Below are 17,848 nucleotides of genomic sequence, written 5' to 3' on the forward strand. Positions count from 1 at the left end.
AACTGAGTGCAGGAAGCTCCTGCAGCCAATCGGAAGCTACGCCTTGGGTTTTGAACTTTTTCAGAAGTCAAATGGACTTCCAGAACGGATTCTGTTTGAGAACCAAGTTACCACTGTATTTAGTCCAGTATTTTCATCATTTGATCACTTTCATTTATGATCATTTCATTCATTGACTCCAAATGATGTCATTGCCATTTGTATTCTAGTGCTGTCTCTGCTGACCTCCCACAATTTTTCAGATATGCTTTGTGGTTTTTTATTCATTTTTTTTTTAAGTTAAAATGCAACTGCTGTTCTGTCCTCTCCATCATGGAATGGCAAAGTCGTACTAAGAATTTGCAGGGTTCCTCTGCCTTTAAATAAAGACTGCCTGCTTCCAGATTCTGCCTGTTTTATTGCTTCCTGTTGAGCGCAACAGCAGGATTATTGGTGAGCGGTATGCTGACTACCTACTGAGTTGCTGTTAATTGCAGTTTTGTTTATTTCTCTCTCTTTTTACAAATCAGCAAACAAAGGGAAAAGAACAGCGAGTCAAATGAATATAAACATCATAAAATAACTATCAAAGAGCTGTGACTATCTGGCAGAGCAACCCAAACCCTCTTTGCACTAGGCTGAGGTTGGATTAGGTGGAGATGACCATCTGGCCAACTTTGTCAGCCTTCAATTGCAGAGTTATGCTGGCACCAGCAGCCAATGGAAGGCCTCAAGTCGGCCCAGGATCCATTAGGTCTGAAGCCCGCTCCACTGCCATCACATGACAGCATTGGGCCCAATTCAGGCCCAATCAGTGTGCCAGGTTGGAACAGTGATTTGTCTACCCCCTTCCCACTTTTTGCTCAGCTGACATCCCTGGCAGAGCTATATGTGCAGCAGTCTCCCTGCTACTTCAACCAGCTGAATAGCAGCTGGGGTTAGGATTGCACCCAAAGGCAAAAGCAACACAATGGACTCAGCTACATTAGTAAAGAAACAATGATTTGAATGCGCCATAAACATGCAACACCAGATGGTGCCAGAGAGCAGGAAAATTCTGACTTATTTATAGCGGTTTATCCCCCACATGTGTAGATCCACCCCATGTTATATAGCTCCTAGTGACATATGTGGAACTATTTGTTTTCTTGGACATTGTCATTTCAGTATTTGATTTAAAAAAACACTAGTTTTCCTGAACTCTGATATTACTGTTCTCCCAGTTTTTAGTAACTATTCAATATTACTGCTATCTTTGTTGCTGTTAGAGGATAATCATTTCTGAATGTTCAAGCAGCGCTGTGGATCTTAAATAGGAAAAGTGGATCATATGACATAATGTAGGTGGTTACTTCCGTTTTATGTTCCATTATTAATTTCCAAAAAGATTACTATTCCCCCTAAAATATGCCGTAGGGTTCCGATGTCTCCATAAATTATAGATTATCTCTGCATAAATTTTGCTTGGTGTCTATCATGTCCAATGCCATCAAAATAGTATTATGCACTGTTCCCTTGAAATGCATACCTAGTGTGGCTTGGGAGACATTCTTCCAAATCCAACTCAAATTGTCCTATGGAATTATTCTCCCAAGACTCCCCCACCCCCAGTTTTGCTGATTAGTGGGAGTTCAATAAACAGTACTATTTCTCCTTTAAATACTTATTTTCAGTGGTTCCCCTGCTGAATCACATCTTAGCTCTTTTATTCGTTTTAAGACATCTTCCTCGTCTTTCTGTATGTCATCTCCACTTTCTCCTAATAGGAAGCTGCCAATTCAGACCATGTTGCTCAGTATTGTTTGCATGGAGACTGGTAGCAGTCTTCCACGGTTTCAGGTAGGAACCTTTTCCAGACATACCTGAAGATTCCCAAGAATTGGACCCGGGACCTTCTGCATGCAGAACACGTTCCCTACCACTCAGCTATGACGCTTCCCGAAACTCACATTCCTCCTTTTCAATCTTCAGGTCTTTTTAAACCTCATATCTTGTGCACTCTTTCTGATCATTCATAGTATCATGGAATTGCAGAGTTGGAAGAGACCATGAGGGTCATCTTGTCTATCTGCCTGCAATGCAGGAATCTCTTACCCAATGTGGGGCTCAAATCCATGGTCCAACTTGTTTCTCTGCTACCTTTTTAAAAGACATTACTGAAGACATACATTTTACCCATGATTTTCAGTCACTATCCTTCTTGTTTATCATGACTGACATCTGACACAACTCCCCTCTTCCTTTCTGTAGTGATAAACTGCAGTGATAAACGATGAAGAAGATGGGATTGCGCCAACAGAAAATGAGAACTGTATTGAATAGCATTTGCAGGCGACATAGCAGAGGAAATGGATATTAGATAAAATTCTTCGCAAAAGAGATGGAGGTATGTTGACATTCAGTGTGTTTGTACATGTAGCTAGCATATTCCTTGAAAGGTGGGCTCAGCTAATCAACCCCAGCTGCAAAATAAATATCAAATACCTTTCACAGACTTTATTATAAGTGTGTCCTATTAGAGTGTGGGAACAATATTTGTGGCGGGGGAGGAGGGCACACAAAAACTCTAAGCCACCAACGGTTTCACTGTGGTTCCCCAGGAAAATAAAGCTGTCAATAAGTGAAAGAACAATAAAAGCATGACAAATGGATTATTAACAGCTCCACTTTAACATGTGTAAGTGATTAAAAGGCTCAGTTTTATACAGATCTGAGCTCTTCTTTCTAAAAGTACAAATGCAATTGACGTTAAGCATGGCGATTTTGAGATTACTCTTATGCGAGCATCCATGTCCACTTTGACATTCCACTGTTGTTGTTTTTTGCAATTCAGATAATAACTTCCTTACGTATTTATTGAATACAGCCTTGGAAGAAGTGAGCCTAGAGCATAATGGAGTCCCCACAGTGCACCCGCAGTCTCAGAGCTGGGATCTACGATTTGTTCCTCACAAAGATTTGTAATGTGTAGGTGGTACTCAAAGTCACATCTTCCTCTTCATCTCTCTCCTCCCTTGCCCATACTCTGCTCCGAGCTCTGTAGCAAGAGAGGAAAGTCAACTTACAATGTGATGGTGCTATGCCAGGCTTCCTCAACCTTGGCCCTCCAGATGTTTTTGGCCTACAACTCCCATGATCCCTAGATAGCAGGACCAGTGGTCAGGGATGATGGGAATTGTAGTCTCAAAACATCTGGAGGGCCGAGGTTGAGGAAGCCTGTGCTATGCCAAATGATGTGTGTGCTTAGATCATCTACTTTGTTATAAAATGGTATCCCAGAGAACTCTGAAAGGTCCTCTGGCCTGTGGCTCAAGGAGGAGTTTAGTAATTGCTTCCTGCAAAGGCAGCTTGCCCATTGTTAACCAGTCGCAGGGAGAGTTAGGTGTGGTAAAAGGCATAATTCACACAGGACTTGTTGTTGTTGTTTAGTCGTGTCTGACTCTTCATGACCCCATGGACAAGAGCACGCCAGGCACTTCTGTCTTCCACTGCCTCCCGTAGTTTGGTCAAACTCATGCTGGTAGCTTCGAGAACATTATCCAACCATCTCGTCCTCTGTCGTCCCCTTCTCCTTGTGCCCTCCATCTTTCCCAACATCAGGGTCTTTTCCAGGGAGTCTTCTCTTCTCATGAGGTGGCCAAAGTATTGGAGCCTCAGCTTCACGATCTGTCCTTCCAGTGAGCACTCAGGGCTGATTTCCTTAAGAATGGATAGGTTTGATCTTCTTGCAGTCCATGGGACTCTCAAGAGTCTCTTCCAGCACCATAATTCAAAAGCATCAATTCTTCATGTTATGTACTGAGTTGAATAGGATCCAAAATGCAGCAGTCTGATTGGTCCTAGAACAATAGGATTCAGAATGCAGCAGTCTGATTGGTCCTAGAACAATGCAGCAGTATGATTGGTTGGCAGGAACCACCCAATCATGCTCCAGATAGAAGTGAATCCACAACCTGATTGGCTTACAGTAGAATTCCGGAATTAGCCAATCATGTGCAGCCCATTGTGTAAATAATGTATATAAAGCAGATACTGTGAGGGGACTTTCATTCATTCCTTCTCACCACTATGAGCTGAATAAAGAGCATGAAATCACTTTGCGACTCTCGAGTATATTTCACTTCAGCAATCAGCCTTCTTTATGGTCCAGCTCACACTTCCATACATCACTACTGGGAAAACCTCACACAGGACTAGCCAGTGCCATATTGTAAAATAAGAGCACATCCTAAGTTGTTCCCTAGTATTGTTAGCAACTGTGTACTTAATTAGGTAAAATTTCATCATCGCAGAGAGCAAGACAAATAACGTAGGGTTGTGTGTGGTTTTGTCAGAAGCTGAACTGCAGCGGAATGGAAACAGAGCTGCCGGTGACAAAGGCAGGTCAGAATAGAAAGGGATGCCTTCCTACAAGGGTGGATCACTGAAGGAGGAAGGACCAAAGAGAGGAAGATCGTGCAGGAGGATTATAAACATGGCTAGTGTGTTTGTAGGAGGAAGGGGAGATGGATAGGCTGTCCTCAATTCTACCCTACGATAAGAGCAGAGGTCAAAAGTAGCTCTAAGCCTTGTCCTCTGGCACAAGAGGAGTTAGAACACACGAAAGATTTGTGATTTTGTGGAGCTCACCACAATGTTGTTCAGATATAAATGCCACACAGAGAGACATATATATGTATGACTTCTTACAGCTGTCATTGCTGCCCATGTGAAAATAAACGATTGTGTTTCCCTTCTAAAACTGTGCCTTGTGAAGGGGAAGGAGGTTAGTTCTCCTCCCATGTCTGCATCTTCTTTACAGCATTAAATAGTGCATTAAACTTGTTCATCAGTTACCAGTTACTATACTACATCTTAATTCATCTGTAGCTTGCTTTTTGCTTTTTTATTTAAGTGTCTTGTTGAAGGGCGGAGCTCCAACTCATTAAAATTTTTTCTCATTTTCCTCATATTCAAATTTCTGCCTGCTATATTACAACAAAATAACAACAAACAAACCTATGGTCACGGAATGCATACTCAATAAACACATGAGACGTAACTGGCTGTGTTCTTAGATAAATAAGGTATACTATTCATAGTATCAAATTGTAAATTTCAACTGAAGTAACTCATAAAATTCAACAAACGAACAACGATGGTTTGGAATTTATGAACAGACAGGTAGAATAGACAGCATTACATGGATGGACCGTATGCATGAACTGACTACAGAATGATCAGATCCACTGGGTCTTCTGCTTTGTTCGTTTGTTGAATTTTATGAGTTACTTCTGTTGAAATTTACAATTTGATACTAAGAATAGTATACTTTATTTATGCTATATTACAACTGCAGCTTTGGCCACGAGGTGGCATGCTTGCCTTTCTGTTGCCTTCATAGGCTATTTCCTCATTGGGTTTTATTCTCACAGTGTAGTGTAGTGTAGTTTTTTTGTTTTTGTTTTTTTAAAGTGTTCATTTCCCATAACAGCTTGAGGAAGCAGATACCACAGCTTGTGACCTTCCTGCTTCTGATTGTCACTCTAGCTCTCTCATGAATTCCAAAAATCTGTATTAGGGCAATAACTTTATTAGGCCAACCAAAATGTCACAACAAAGACAGTGAGTAATGCTGCAAGTTGCCCGGAACATTTCATCAGGGTAAGTGACAAATAAAATAGAGAGTCATAGAGGTCTGCATCTGGTATGAAATGGACTACTGGGAATGGCTAACTCCTCATTCTATCAAAAAAGGGCACTGGGTTTGATTTAGACCAGGCATAGGCAAACTCGGCCCTCCAGATGTTTTGGGACTACAACTCCCATCATCCCTAGCTAACAGGACCCAGTGGTCAGGGATGATGGGAGTTGTAGTCTCAAAACATCTGGAGGGCCGAGTTTGCCTATGCCTGATTTAGACTAAGTTGGTTGAACTTGCATCCCATTGAAATAAATGTGAAAAGTTTGCCATGACTTAATACCCATTGATTATAATGGGAAGTATATGCAACCTGTTTAGGTTTAGTGTGATAAAGGTGGAGTGGACTTATGGAGGCAAGAGCAGGAAAGTCGACTGATAGTTATTCTCTAAATATTTGGTGTCAGGGGGAAAAGGGGGACCCAGGAGAGACCCAGGGGGCTACTTGTTGCCCATGGGTTGCCCAGATGTGCATTACAACAAAGTAAGTCAGTAGTATTCCCCTTCCCAATACTGCATACTTTCTCCCCCCCCCCCCCAAATACTACTACAACTCTGAGCAGTACTCTCAGAGGGAACTCTGGGAAGTGTAGCTCTCTGAAGAGAACAGGGATCTCCTCACAACTCTCAGCCCCTTAACAAACTACAATTCCCAGGATTCTCTGGGAGGAGCTATGGCTGCTTAAAGTGCTATGATACTGTTCTAAATATATAGTGCAGATGACGCCTAGATTGTCTCCAGTGCTTTGGGCCCTGCTCCTGACGTGCGCAGATGGTATTAGAGGTTCAGTCACTAGATGGTGGAGTAGGACTGAGAAAACAATTAATTAATTATTGTTTATCTCATTACCGATTATGTGGAAGGCCAATAATCAGACCCAAGAATTAATGATAACCTGATGAAACTTCTACTTTTGTTCCCTCAGACACCTCCTCCTATCTTAGAAAGGAGGTTAATAATCTAAATACTCAAAAGATACATTAATTTATATTTCCATGTGATTGCATTTAAGTGTTTAAACATGGAAATCTTCTGGTAAAGGCGGTAAGAGGGGAAAACAGGAAAGCCCGTTTTTTGAGAAAGTTTGTGACACAGCAGCACCTAGTGGTTCGTTTGGCAAATTATACTATAACGATGATTCTAATCTTGCTCACAAATGCTCATTTCTCTTTATGACTCAGGCCTAAATGAGTGGTAACCAGCAAGAAATGGAAACATTTGTATACGGTAATTTGTGTTTACTCTTCACTTGGGCTTTCAAGACGTTCTGCTGCGCTTGGTCTCAGAACACATGGTGACAGATGTAAAAGAAAAGTAAAGTGGGATGTTTTCTGTAGTATTCAGCAGTGCACAGAGCGTATAGCCCTTTGGGTCTTCCTTTTCCCTCTCAACCCTGTGACATAGATTAGAGACTTAAATCCCTAAACTAACCAATGCAAATCCCTTGTGCTCACCAATGTACATGCATAGAGGTCCTCTACATACAGGTAAGGTAAAGGACCGCTGGAAGGTTAATTCCAGTCAAAGGCGATTATGTGGTGCGGCGCTTATCTCGCTTCAGGCTGAGGGAGCCGGCGTTTGTCCACAGACAGCTTTCCGGGTCATGTGGCCAGCATGACTAAACCGTTTCTGGCACAACGGAACACTGATGGAAACCATAGCACACGGAAATGCCATTTACCTTCCTGCCACGCCAGTACCTATTTATCTACTTGCACTTTGATGTGCTTTCGAACTGCTAGGTTGGCAGGAGCTGGGACCGAGCAACGGGAGCTCACCCCGTTGCCGGGATTCGAACCACCGACCTTCTGATCGGCAAGCCCAAGAGGCTCAGTGGTTTAGACCACAGTGCCATCTGCATCCTCTACATGCAGTGGCATCTCAGCTGTTAGGAGGCCCCTTTGCATGAAGGCGTTCCATCTACGCACAAATACTGTGTAGTGTTCATAGGTGTCCCTAGGAACTTTCCCACGGCTGGTAGTGGGCCAAAGATAAAACACCAAAGGAGGGACGCAGGCTAGTTTGTCTCATTCGCAAAAGTGCCTGTACATTTTGCCTTTTATCTTAGGTTCTACAAATAGGAACAGGACAGGGCTGTTCTGCTTGCAGAATGGTAGTTCTGGTTTCAGGCCATTTTGTTCAAAATTATTAGATACAGAAATTGCCTAAATTTTACCTTTTTTCTCAGGTACATCGAAGAATTAAGGAGGGAACACTTTCGTCCCAAACAGCAGTAAAAACTGTTAGGAGAAAGGACGCTTAAGTATGCACAAAGCTTACTTTCCCCGCCCCCCCCTTCCTGCGGGGAAAGTTATTTTAACAACAAACCAGGTATTTTTTTCCAGGTTTATGGTGCAATCAATCTAGGTTTGTCAGCATAGTTTTGTTGGTCTTATCACTTCATAAATCATTCTACCATTTCATAAATCTAGTCCTGTTATGAGCATAATAGCGTACCTTGACAGTAATCCCTGAAAGGAATCACACCTTTAGAAAAAAACACACCATGAAAATAAATTGTCCTTGTTTTTAAAGCAGTACATGAATTGTGTTTATGTATGTATATGGGAGAGAGGGAGGGAGGAAAGAGCAGGTCAAAGCTATTTTACTATCAGTTTTTAAACATTTTCTGTAATATTTGGCTCACTTATAGCAAACTGCTAAAGAAACCTCTACTATCACAAAGGAACATTTCAATTGCTATGATATTAACTATATCATAAGCTATATTGATATGACAGCAGTTTAATTTCTTACATGGCTTAAAGCACAGCTTGATACATTAAACATTACATGCTCTGAACAAAGGTTTTTTTTTTTAATCCGCTCCACGAGCTGGCACTATTTAGGTTTCTAAATATTTCTCAGGTTCCCTCAGTTTTAATGTCACGAGGAAATGATCCTACCAGGTAAAACTGCCTTCAAGATGCTTTTGGTATTACACATGCAAAGTATTAACAGTGAGTGTCATTTACCTTTTTAAGAGCTGGAGCTGCTAATTGAAAAAATTCCCTTTTGCACCAGATTCCAAGGGGTGGTTGTTGGGTTTGGTCAAAAGGGTCCCTGCCCATCTCTGCCTGTACCACTTCATTTGCATGGAATTGGGTGGATAGGTTGACAAACAGAACAATCCTATGCATGTTTCTCTTGGAAGCAGTATTTTTGACAGCTTTACCCGATTCGCAAACGACGACCATTCCTGAACAGCCTTGCCAGTACCATCCATGCACAGGTGACCAAATGATTGGATGACTGCCGTTGACTGTATCCAATGGCCTTTCCCCTTCCATTTGCTGCCAAAATTGTGGCAGATGCGCCCACACTGATGGTGCATAGATGGCGTTTTGCGCACCTGAACACTGCTTTATTTCCCCCAAACCTTTGCTGCCAAATAAATACCAATGTTCTTCATCTATTTGCTTCAGATTTTTTCTCTGATTATACTCAAGGTGTTAAGCTTATTGTGATTTTCACGTTGTGCTTTTTAAACGAAAAGCGGTATTAAAATATTCTAAATAACTGAAGTTAAGTCTCATTGGGCAACATCCAGTGTTGCACAGACTTTCTATTGACCACTTTTAATGAAAGGGCCAGCCCGGTGCTGCTTTTAATGTAATGATTTATATGTATTTAACAGTTCTTATATATGTATATAATTTTAATTCTTTTAATGTTTTAAACAATTCCCCCCCTATGTTTTTAGCGATTTGTCTTGAGTCCCCTCAGGGAAGATGGTGGGATATAAATCAATATATCACCATCACCACCACACAATGAGACTTTTCCTTCTTCTGCTTCTGCAGCCACCCCTTTCTGCTCTGGAAAGTCTAACAATTTCCCCAAACTGGTGTTGGGGGTATGCGGGGAGCTGCAGGGGGAGGGTGAAATCTGTCTGCTACTGGTCGGACACTGTTGGATTTCAGCAACTTGAGTTCAATGCATAGGATTTCAACTTTACACTGCATTCCTGTACAGTGGTACCTCAGGTTAAGTACTTAATTCGTTCCGGAGGTCCGTTCTTAACCTGAAACTGTTCTTAACCTGAAGCACGACTTTAGCTAATGCGGCCTCCTGTTGCCGCCACGCCGCCAGAGCCTGATTTCTGTTCTTATCCTGAAGCAAAGTTCTTAACCTGAAGCACTATTTCTGGGTTAGCAGAGTGCGTAACCTGAAGCGTATGTAACCCGAGGTACCACGGTACATGTATACTCACAGATAACAGAAACCAGCAGGGTGTACTCTCATGTAAGAGCATACAGAATTGCAGCCTAGATGTATTTACAAGTGTCTTAATAGCTCCTTTTTATAACAAATAAACAACTCAATGAACACCTAAAATAAAATAAAAAGTTTAATGTAAAAACAGTAAACTTACACAAATTCCACGGCATATACAGCAATATACAGTATTAATTTACAACTCAGATGTACAAATATTTTAAAATAATGCTCAGTTTAAGTCCAAAAAACTGATAGCCAAGAAAGTATGTTGGGATTCACAATCACGGTTGCTTTACAAAACAAAACATTGCACTGGGGTATCATTTGCGAGCTTCAAGTGGCAGAATAGTTGCCAGAGGAGGGTGGGGAGCCCAGTTGATACGGATGACAAATCATGGAGTTAAGTCAATTTTGAGAACGGGCACTGCATATGCAATAGGCTGATTTTCAACTGGTAGTAATTGGAAAAGTTAAAATTGATGGCTTTTCTTTTTAAAAAATTAAAGGTATTTTATATCTGATTAGCATTTTGGCACACCTGCTATACAATGTTCACTTTGATGAAGGATTAGTAGCTCAGTAACTACTGTATAAAAGTACTTTTTAATTTATACACAGTACAGTGGTACCTCGGCTTAAGAACAGTCCTGTTTACAAACAATTTGGTTTACCAACTCCGCAAAACCGGAAGTAGTGTCCCGGTTTGCGAACTTTACCTTGGTCTAAGAACGGAATCTGAATGGTGGAAGAGCACCGGCGGCGGGAGGCCTCATTAGGGAAAGCGCGCCTCAGTTTAACAACGGTTCAGTTTAAGAACGGACTTCCGGAATGGATTAAGTTTGTAAACCGAGGTACAACTGTATACAATTAAATTCATTGTATGAAATGATTTACTACAGGCTCATAACAAGGTCGTTTGCCTAAGACAGACATGTTCAACCAGTTGACTGTGATCGGCAGGTAGATCTTTGGGGTGCTCCAGGTCAATTGCGGGATTAAAATCAGTGATCGCCTGTGTGCTCCTGATAGATCGCTCTGCCCCCTGCACTATGTTTCATTGCGGCTGCCGTCGTGAAAGCCTGTATTCACTGCGTCGTTGCTTGAGTGTTTTATGGAGGGCTGATGGCGTACTACTTTGTGAGCGTTTTTATGCAATTCTCAATTCTCCCCCAAAATAGCCAAACAACTCTGGGCACTCCTCCCCCCAAAAAAGGTCAACAACTCTTGGCAATGGCAATGGGTAGATCACAGTCTCTAGAGAGCTGGACATGCCTGGCCTAGGGCAACATCCAATTGTGCCCATTCATCCACAGGACTGACTTCCTTCCCCGCCACAGCTGTGTCTCTCTCTCTCTCTCACACACACACACACCTGAAGGTTGGGGAACCTTCAGAGCAGATTTGGGGGTAACACAGAGGGCTGCAAGAGAAAAGGAAGGAAGGTGAAGTCCTACTGCATGAGCAGAAGTCCACTCACACAGTATTGGGATATAATTCACAGCGGACAACAATTTAAGTTAAAAGAATCATTTAAGAGAAAGACCAAAAAAAAAAACCCCAACCCTGTAAAACTTGTGAAAGAAAAGGGCATCAAAGCTCAAATCTTTCAACATCACATTGTTAAGAATGATGGCATGACACCTCCCACATACATTTACAGGAGAAACCATTATTTATTGACTTTTCTTATTTTCTCTTCTTGCTTTCCTTTTTAGCTGCGCCGTCTTCAGTTCTGTCATTACATTCACTGTTTTATAAACCCAAGCAATCTGAAAAGCAAAACAAATAATTATGTAGGCGAGTGAAGTAGCAGTCCTTTTGTATACGAACAGGCAACTATTCTTCAAGGGCTGGTCCTTCTGTAGACAAAATGCCACCACTCAGGTACAAGAGGGAGGTATGATGTCACTTGGGGGGGGGGACCCCTGAAATCTGTAAACCCCCCCCCAAAGCCTTCAGAAGAAAAGGTCTAAGGGGTGGCGAAAATCCAAGCACCCCAATGGGGACTGAACATGTTCAATGGGCAATGAATGCTGACTGTCTGCTAGAAAGGGAATCTGGAAAAATCAGGAAGAGCGACGAAATAAACATGCCCAGCTGGCAGTCTTGAGCAGGAACAATGTTTTACTTCATATCATCATCACCATCATCATTTAATTTTTGTAACCTGCCCATCTGACTGTTGCCCCAGACACCCTGGCGGCCTTCCAACAGGGTATACAACAACAACAAAACAGAACATCCCACATTAAAAGCACCCTAAAATAATAATAATAATTTCACTTATTATTTATCACTTATTTTTGTTGTTGTTATTACTGATGTGTTAATAGCCTTCTATGTCTAAGAGTCAAAAGGTGATGTACAATAAAAATAGCAAACAACAGTTAACACCCCTCCCCTATATATATATATATATATATATATATATATATATATATATCAATATCAATATCAATATCAATAACAATACAAAACAGACAACCATGGCAGAGGCCCATTCATCCAACTGGAAAGGCTTTTTTGGAACAAAAATGCCTTCAGTTGTTTCCAAAAGGTGCAGGTAGTGGATGCCTGTCATATATTGACATAAATGCTATTCCACAGAACAGGGGCAACCACACTGAAGGCCCTGCTCCGAGGTCTTGTGCAGTGGGCTTCCGAAAATGTTCGAACTTGTGGGAGCCAGAGCAACTTACCAGTCACATCAGGGACATACTGCAAAGTTCAGGGCTGACTGTGGATTCTTACAGCACCATCCATAAGCAACTGAGATGTTTGGGGAACCCCAGAAGGTTCCAGTTGTTGTTGTTTAAAAAAAAAATTAAGAAAAAAACCCCTTAAGTGGAAGTGAGGACACACAAAACAGCCCTGTGAGGACTGAACATGCTCCATGGGCATGGAATGCTTCGACTGAGGTGGGGCTGGGGAGGGAGAGAGATAATAATCTGTCCTGGAAAAGGGCATAGCTGGCTCCCTGGACCCAAGTATTCCACACAGCAGCATTCTGTTGCAGGCCCCACTTGTACATCTGAGCGCACACATTTGTAAGGCAAAAGAAAGAAATAAAAAGCAGCAGCTCTTACCACAATAACGATAGCATTCAGCAGCAACGGTGCTGAGAACACTATGGAAATGAACATTCCTCTTGAATCAAAGTACTGGTGCTTCGAGAACAATCTGCAAAGGAAAATAAAACAGATGTTAGTAAAAACCGACACAATTCTACACGCGTGGTTATTTCATACGGATTATCTAGTATAGTCGCTGCAAATACAAATTAACGGTTGCCGAGAAACAAAAGCATGGCACTTTTGCTCTCCCAATGGCTTGCTGAGGACACAACGGTGCAAGAAATTCTGCTCCTTTGCCTTTCACCAGCACTTGGTAGGCAGCAAACGTTCAACTAGCCTCCATCTACACTTAAGTCGTCTCCCAGCCTGCTTCACTGCCCACAACTTCTCAGTAAGCAAAGGTGAAATGCAGTGTTGAAGAGAACCTTCAGGAGCCATTTTGTCAACAAACCTCCTCCCCTCCCCTTTTAAGACATTCACCTTGAACACTCAGTGTTTCTCAAACTTGGGTATCCAGCTATTTTTTGGTCTACAACTCCCATCATCCCTAGCTAGCAAGACCAGTGGTCAAGGATGATGGGAATTGTAGTCCAAAAACAGCTGGAGACCCAACTGCTTCATTTTAGATACCCAAGGTGTGAAATCTTTATTTCCCAAGTAAATAAAGGACACCAGATTCTTGCCACTCGCATGTTGCTGCCCCAGAGTTTGACTTGACTCAGCCATGATAGTTAATGTATATCTGGAAGCATATTTGCGACACTCCTGCTGTTCAGTGTTGGCATTTTCTATCAGGAGGTACAGTTATGTAAACCACTGCAATGAACATAATAATTGGAGGTGTCTAGTTTACCTTTTTTTCTACTGCTTCTCCCTATGCCACAAAACTTTCTTTAAAGGGGGGGGGGCCTGTATGTGTAAGCTCTTAACATTTTGTAACATCGTCTGGATGACTTCTGTTTGGCGTAAGAAAATGTATAGGGTGCTAAATGTAAAGGGCATAAGCACTCAGACGTCCCACTGATTTGAATGGCAGTGAGCTAGGCATGTCTCAGACTCTCCCACTGTCATTAATGGGATTCTTAGCCAGCAATCCTATGCATATATTCTTGGAAGAGGGCTGCTAAGAATTTAACTGGGGGGGGGGGCGCCTTTGTCAATCTAGTGCCCTCCAACTACAGCTCCCACCTGCCTCAGTTGGCTGGGCCTGGTCAGAGAAATAGTCCAAAACATTTGGAGGACACAATGTTGGCAAAGGCTGACATACCATTCATTTATGTCATTTATACAGTAATGCTTCTGCTAATTGCAAAATTCAAAATATCTCAACAGTACAGTGGTGCCTCGCAAGATGAAATTAATTCATTCCGCAAGTTTTTTCTTCTTGCGAGTTTTTCGTCTTGCGAAGCACGGTTTCCCATAGGAATGCATTGAAAATCAATTAATGCGTTCCTATGGAGACCGCCTTCAGACCAGGTCCGGGGACAGTCTGTCCCCGGACCTCTTCTGAAGGCTGGCGGGGGGAGAAGGACTTTTCTCCCCACCGCCAGCCTTCAGAACAGCCTTCTGAAGGCTTGCGGTGGGAAGAAAAGCCCTTCTCCCGCCGCCAGCCTTCAGAAGAGTTCCCCCAGGGCTGCCTAGGCTGCAGATAGCAGCCTGCTGCCCCGCGCGAGGGGCACTCTGCTTCAGAGCGCCCCTCGCGGGGCAGACATTCGCAGCTTGGGGAGCCCTGCAGGACTTCCCCGCAGGGCTCCCCAAGCTGCGAATGTCTGCCCCGCGCGAGGGGCGCTCTGCTTCAGAGCGCCCCTCGCGCGGGGCAGCAGGCTGCTATCCGCAGCCTAGGCAGCCCTGGGGGAACTCTTCTGAAGGCCGGCGGCGGGAGAAGGGCTTTTCTTCCCACCGCCAGCCTTCAGAACAGCCTTCTGAATGTTGGCGGTGGGGAGGAAAACCTTCCTCCCACCGCAAGCCTTCAGGACAGGTCCGGGAACAGAGGAGAAGGCGCGCTGCGCTTCCCCGCTGTCCCCGGAGATTTCCCTATGGGCTTTCGTCTTGCGAAGCAAGCCCATAGGGAAATTCGTCTTGCGAAGCCGCTAAAAAATCGGAAAACCCTTTCGTCTTGCGGGTTTTTCCGTTTAGCGAGGCATTCGTCTTGCGGGGCACCACTGTAATAGTAGTACTAATAATAATAATAATAATTTTATCATTTATACCCTGCCCATCTGGCTAGGTTTCCCCAGCCACTCTGGGAGGCTTACAGCATACATAAAGCATAGAAAAACATCAGACATTAAAAACTTCCCAATTAACCTGTGGGGAACAGAAGAAGACAACAATTTCGGCATGATAAAAGGTATTTAAAATAAACGTAGGGGCAAAAAGTTCATGTAATTACCTCCAGTTTGCAGCTGCAATTTCATTGATATATTCTGCACAGAATACCAGGGTCACTACAACCAAGAAGACAAATTAGAATTCTGAAGCTTTAAAGAATCTAAGTGTGGGAATGCATGTGATATATGAAACCACGAAGAGAACATCTTTCCTAAATGTAATCTGCAAGACTGAAGAGCCTATAGGCTTCCATGCACAAGTTTCCATAGTCAATTCCAAATTTAACAGGTGTGCCCAGGTAAGGGATGGATGAGGAACCTGTGGCACTTCAGGTATTGCTAGACTTCAAGTCCCATCACACCTGCCCATGGGCCAGCTAGGGTAAACTTCAATATCTAAATTTTCTGTTTATATAGGCATTTATATCTATTGCCACAGCAAAAAGTGAGCGCTTACAACCATAAACTTTCAATTATAATAAAATGAAGATTAAACAAAAATACAGGGATGCCAAGCTATGAATGTAAACTTTAAAATTGTAGAATCTTTCACTAAAGCAGGTCATTTTCTCAACATGCTAACAGTAAAGGGTACGAGAAGAAAGGACCTAATGCTAATGAAAAATATGCTTTTAGAAAGTTTCTCTAATACTTTGTGCACATTGGAATAGATACCCCAATATGTCATATCCCAATTTGAAAGTGATCAACACTAACAACATTGTGCAGAAACGCATACTATACAGTTTAGTAAGATTACAGAGATAGGCAGAGAATGAAAATGACTGCATCAATTCCTTTAAAACATACCCAGATGCTAACTTCAGAGCAACAATATCATAAAAAATACTTCATTCAATACTCACTGATTGAAAGGAAGTGCCCTATTTGCAGGCGGTAGTGCTGAAATGAGAGGTAAGTGAGGAAGACGTAAGCTATGTGGAAAAATACAAGACCTAGGAGCCATGGTTCAGTCCAATCTGTGTCCTATGAGCAAATCAGAAAAAAAAAATCTATTAGAATTCTGTCATCAAATGCAGACAACAGATCAATCACCCTTTCAGGGGGATGGAAAACCTACATTGCCCCTCATAAACTGATGAACATCAGCAAAGGTGCAACAATCTCTTTTGAGAATATATTTAACAAGAAACCGTGTATGCCTGTAAATGAGAAGGGGACTCAAACTGATCTGCAAGAAATGTTACAGTGGTACCTCTGGTTGCGAAGGGGATCCGTTCCAGAGGCCCATTCGCAACCTGAAAAGCCCGCAACCTGAAGCGCCATATCTGCACAGCGCAATCTGGTGCTTGTGCGCATGTGCAAAGCGCGATTTAGCGCTTATGTGCATGTGTGAGCAGCGAAACCCGGAAGTAACCCTTTACGGTACTTCCGGGTCGCCGCGGGACGCAACCTGAAAAAACGTAACATGAAGCAAAGGTAACATGAGGTATGACTGTATTTGGTTTGGAGCAGCAGCTCAAATGACAGCTATTGTTGGACTACAATTCCCATCATCCTTAGCTAGCAGGGCCTGTGGCCAGGCATGATGGAAGCTGCAGTCGAACAACAGCTGGGGGACTCAAGTTTGAGAAACAGTGAACATTATTTCGTTTAGTAAATAACCCAGAAAAACAACCAGTACTGGCTTGGTAGCTGCAACCCCTATTCTAAACATAAGCATGCTTTTGGAAAAAATTTCATGGATCATTCTTCAACGGAGGCTATGTTGGAGCTGCGGGAGGCGCACAATATATCCCCAAGCACGCCAGCAGGTTGGAAGGCGGAGAAATATCTTGCTGCAAAGACGGACGCGCCTTTTCCATTGCAAGCAGTTTGTTCCGCCAGAAAACAAACGCGGCAAGAGAAAGAGAAAGCAAAGGGAGACGAGACCCCGGCCTGCTTTTCCTGCTCTGAGCAATAGTTAAAACTGCGCGTGATGCCTCTCCCTTCTTTTCCAGGATGCAATAACGCCATGCCACCATCCCGACCAAAATGGGGAGGAGGGGGGGGGGGAAGACGCACACAGAGAGCGCGGGCGTCTCTGGCACGGCTAGAGGACTTACCGTCAGGATCCTGGAGACTCCAACGTGCCTCGGAAGCCCCATGGTCCGAGGGAGGAGCAGGAAGGAAGGAAGGGCGGAAAACACCCGCCCGCCCCTCCGCTCGAAGTCAGTCGACGCGGCACCCTTCCGGATTCAGCGCCAATTCCGCCATGCGCGGTGCGTAACGGTGCGTAAATGTTGGGAGAATGGAGACGCCTTCTCTTCCCTTCTCCCTCTGGCGTGCAGCAAACGCTTCCGTGGCGCGCGCTGCGCATCAATTAGAACTGCGTCCAATTAGAATCCGGAAGGATGTGCATTAAAGTTCCATTTGGAACAAGTTTGCGGGGGAGGAGAGAAACTCCCTCTTGTCCTCACGAGAATCCGCCTGGAGGCGTGGACAGGAGGAAAGATTTGTTTCCTTGTTTCCCCCCTCCCCTTCAGTGGGCGGGATCTTCGCAGCTCTCTCGCGATGCTCTTTTTTTGGGGGGGGGCGGGGAATTTGGAAGCCGTATATAAGG

General features: G+C 43.3%; 2 protein-coding genes across 2 annotated transcripts in view; both read right to left on the reverse strand.

The window, feature by feature from the left end:
* The window catches only part of SH3YL1 (SH3 and SYLF domain containing 1), a 476,641-nt gene that overhangs the window by 175,317 nt on the left and 283,476 nt on the right, over window positions 1–17,848 (reverse strand). The gene's annotated exons all lie outside the window — the stretch shown is intronic.
* TMEM18 (transmembrane protein 18) lies at window positions 11,535–17,756 on the reverse strand. The gene is made up of 5 exons (XM_083607494.1): window positions 17,352–17,756; window positions 16,152–16,272; window positions 15,348–15,402; window positions 12,968–13,061; window positions 11,535–11,650 (listed from the first exon to the last, which is right to left on the reverse strand). The coding sequence occupies exons 1-5, from the start codon at window positions 17,391–17,393 to the stop codon at window positions 11,555–11,557; spliced, it is 408 nt and encodes a 135-aa protein (XP_083463620.1). The 5' UTR covers window positions 17,394–17,756; the 3' UTR covers window positions 11,535–11,554.

The sequence above is a fragment of the Podarcis filfolensis genome (assembly GCF_964270895.1).
Source record: "Podarcis filfolensis genome assembly, chromosome: 3".
Classification (NCBI taxonomy): domain Eukaryota; kingdom Metazoa; phylum Chordata; class Lepidosauria; order Squamata; family Lacertidae; genus Podarcis; species Podarcis filfolensis.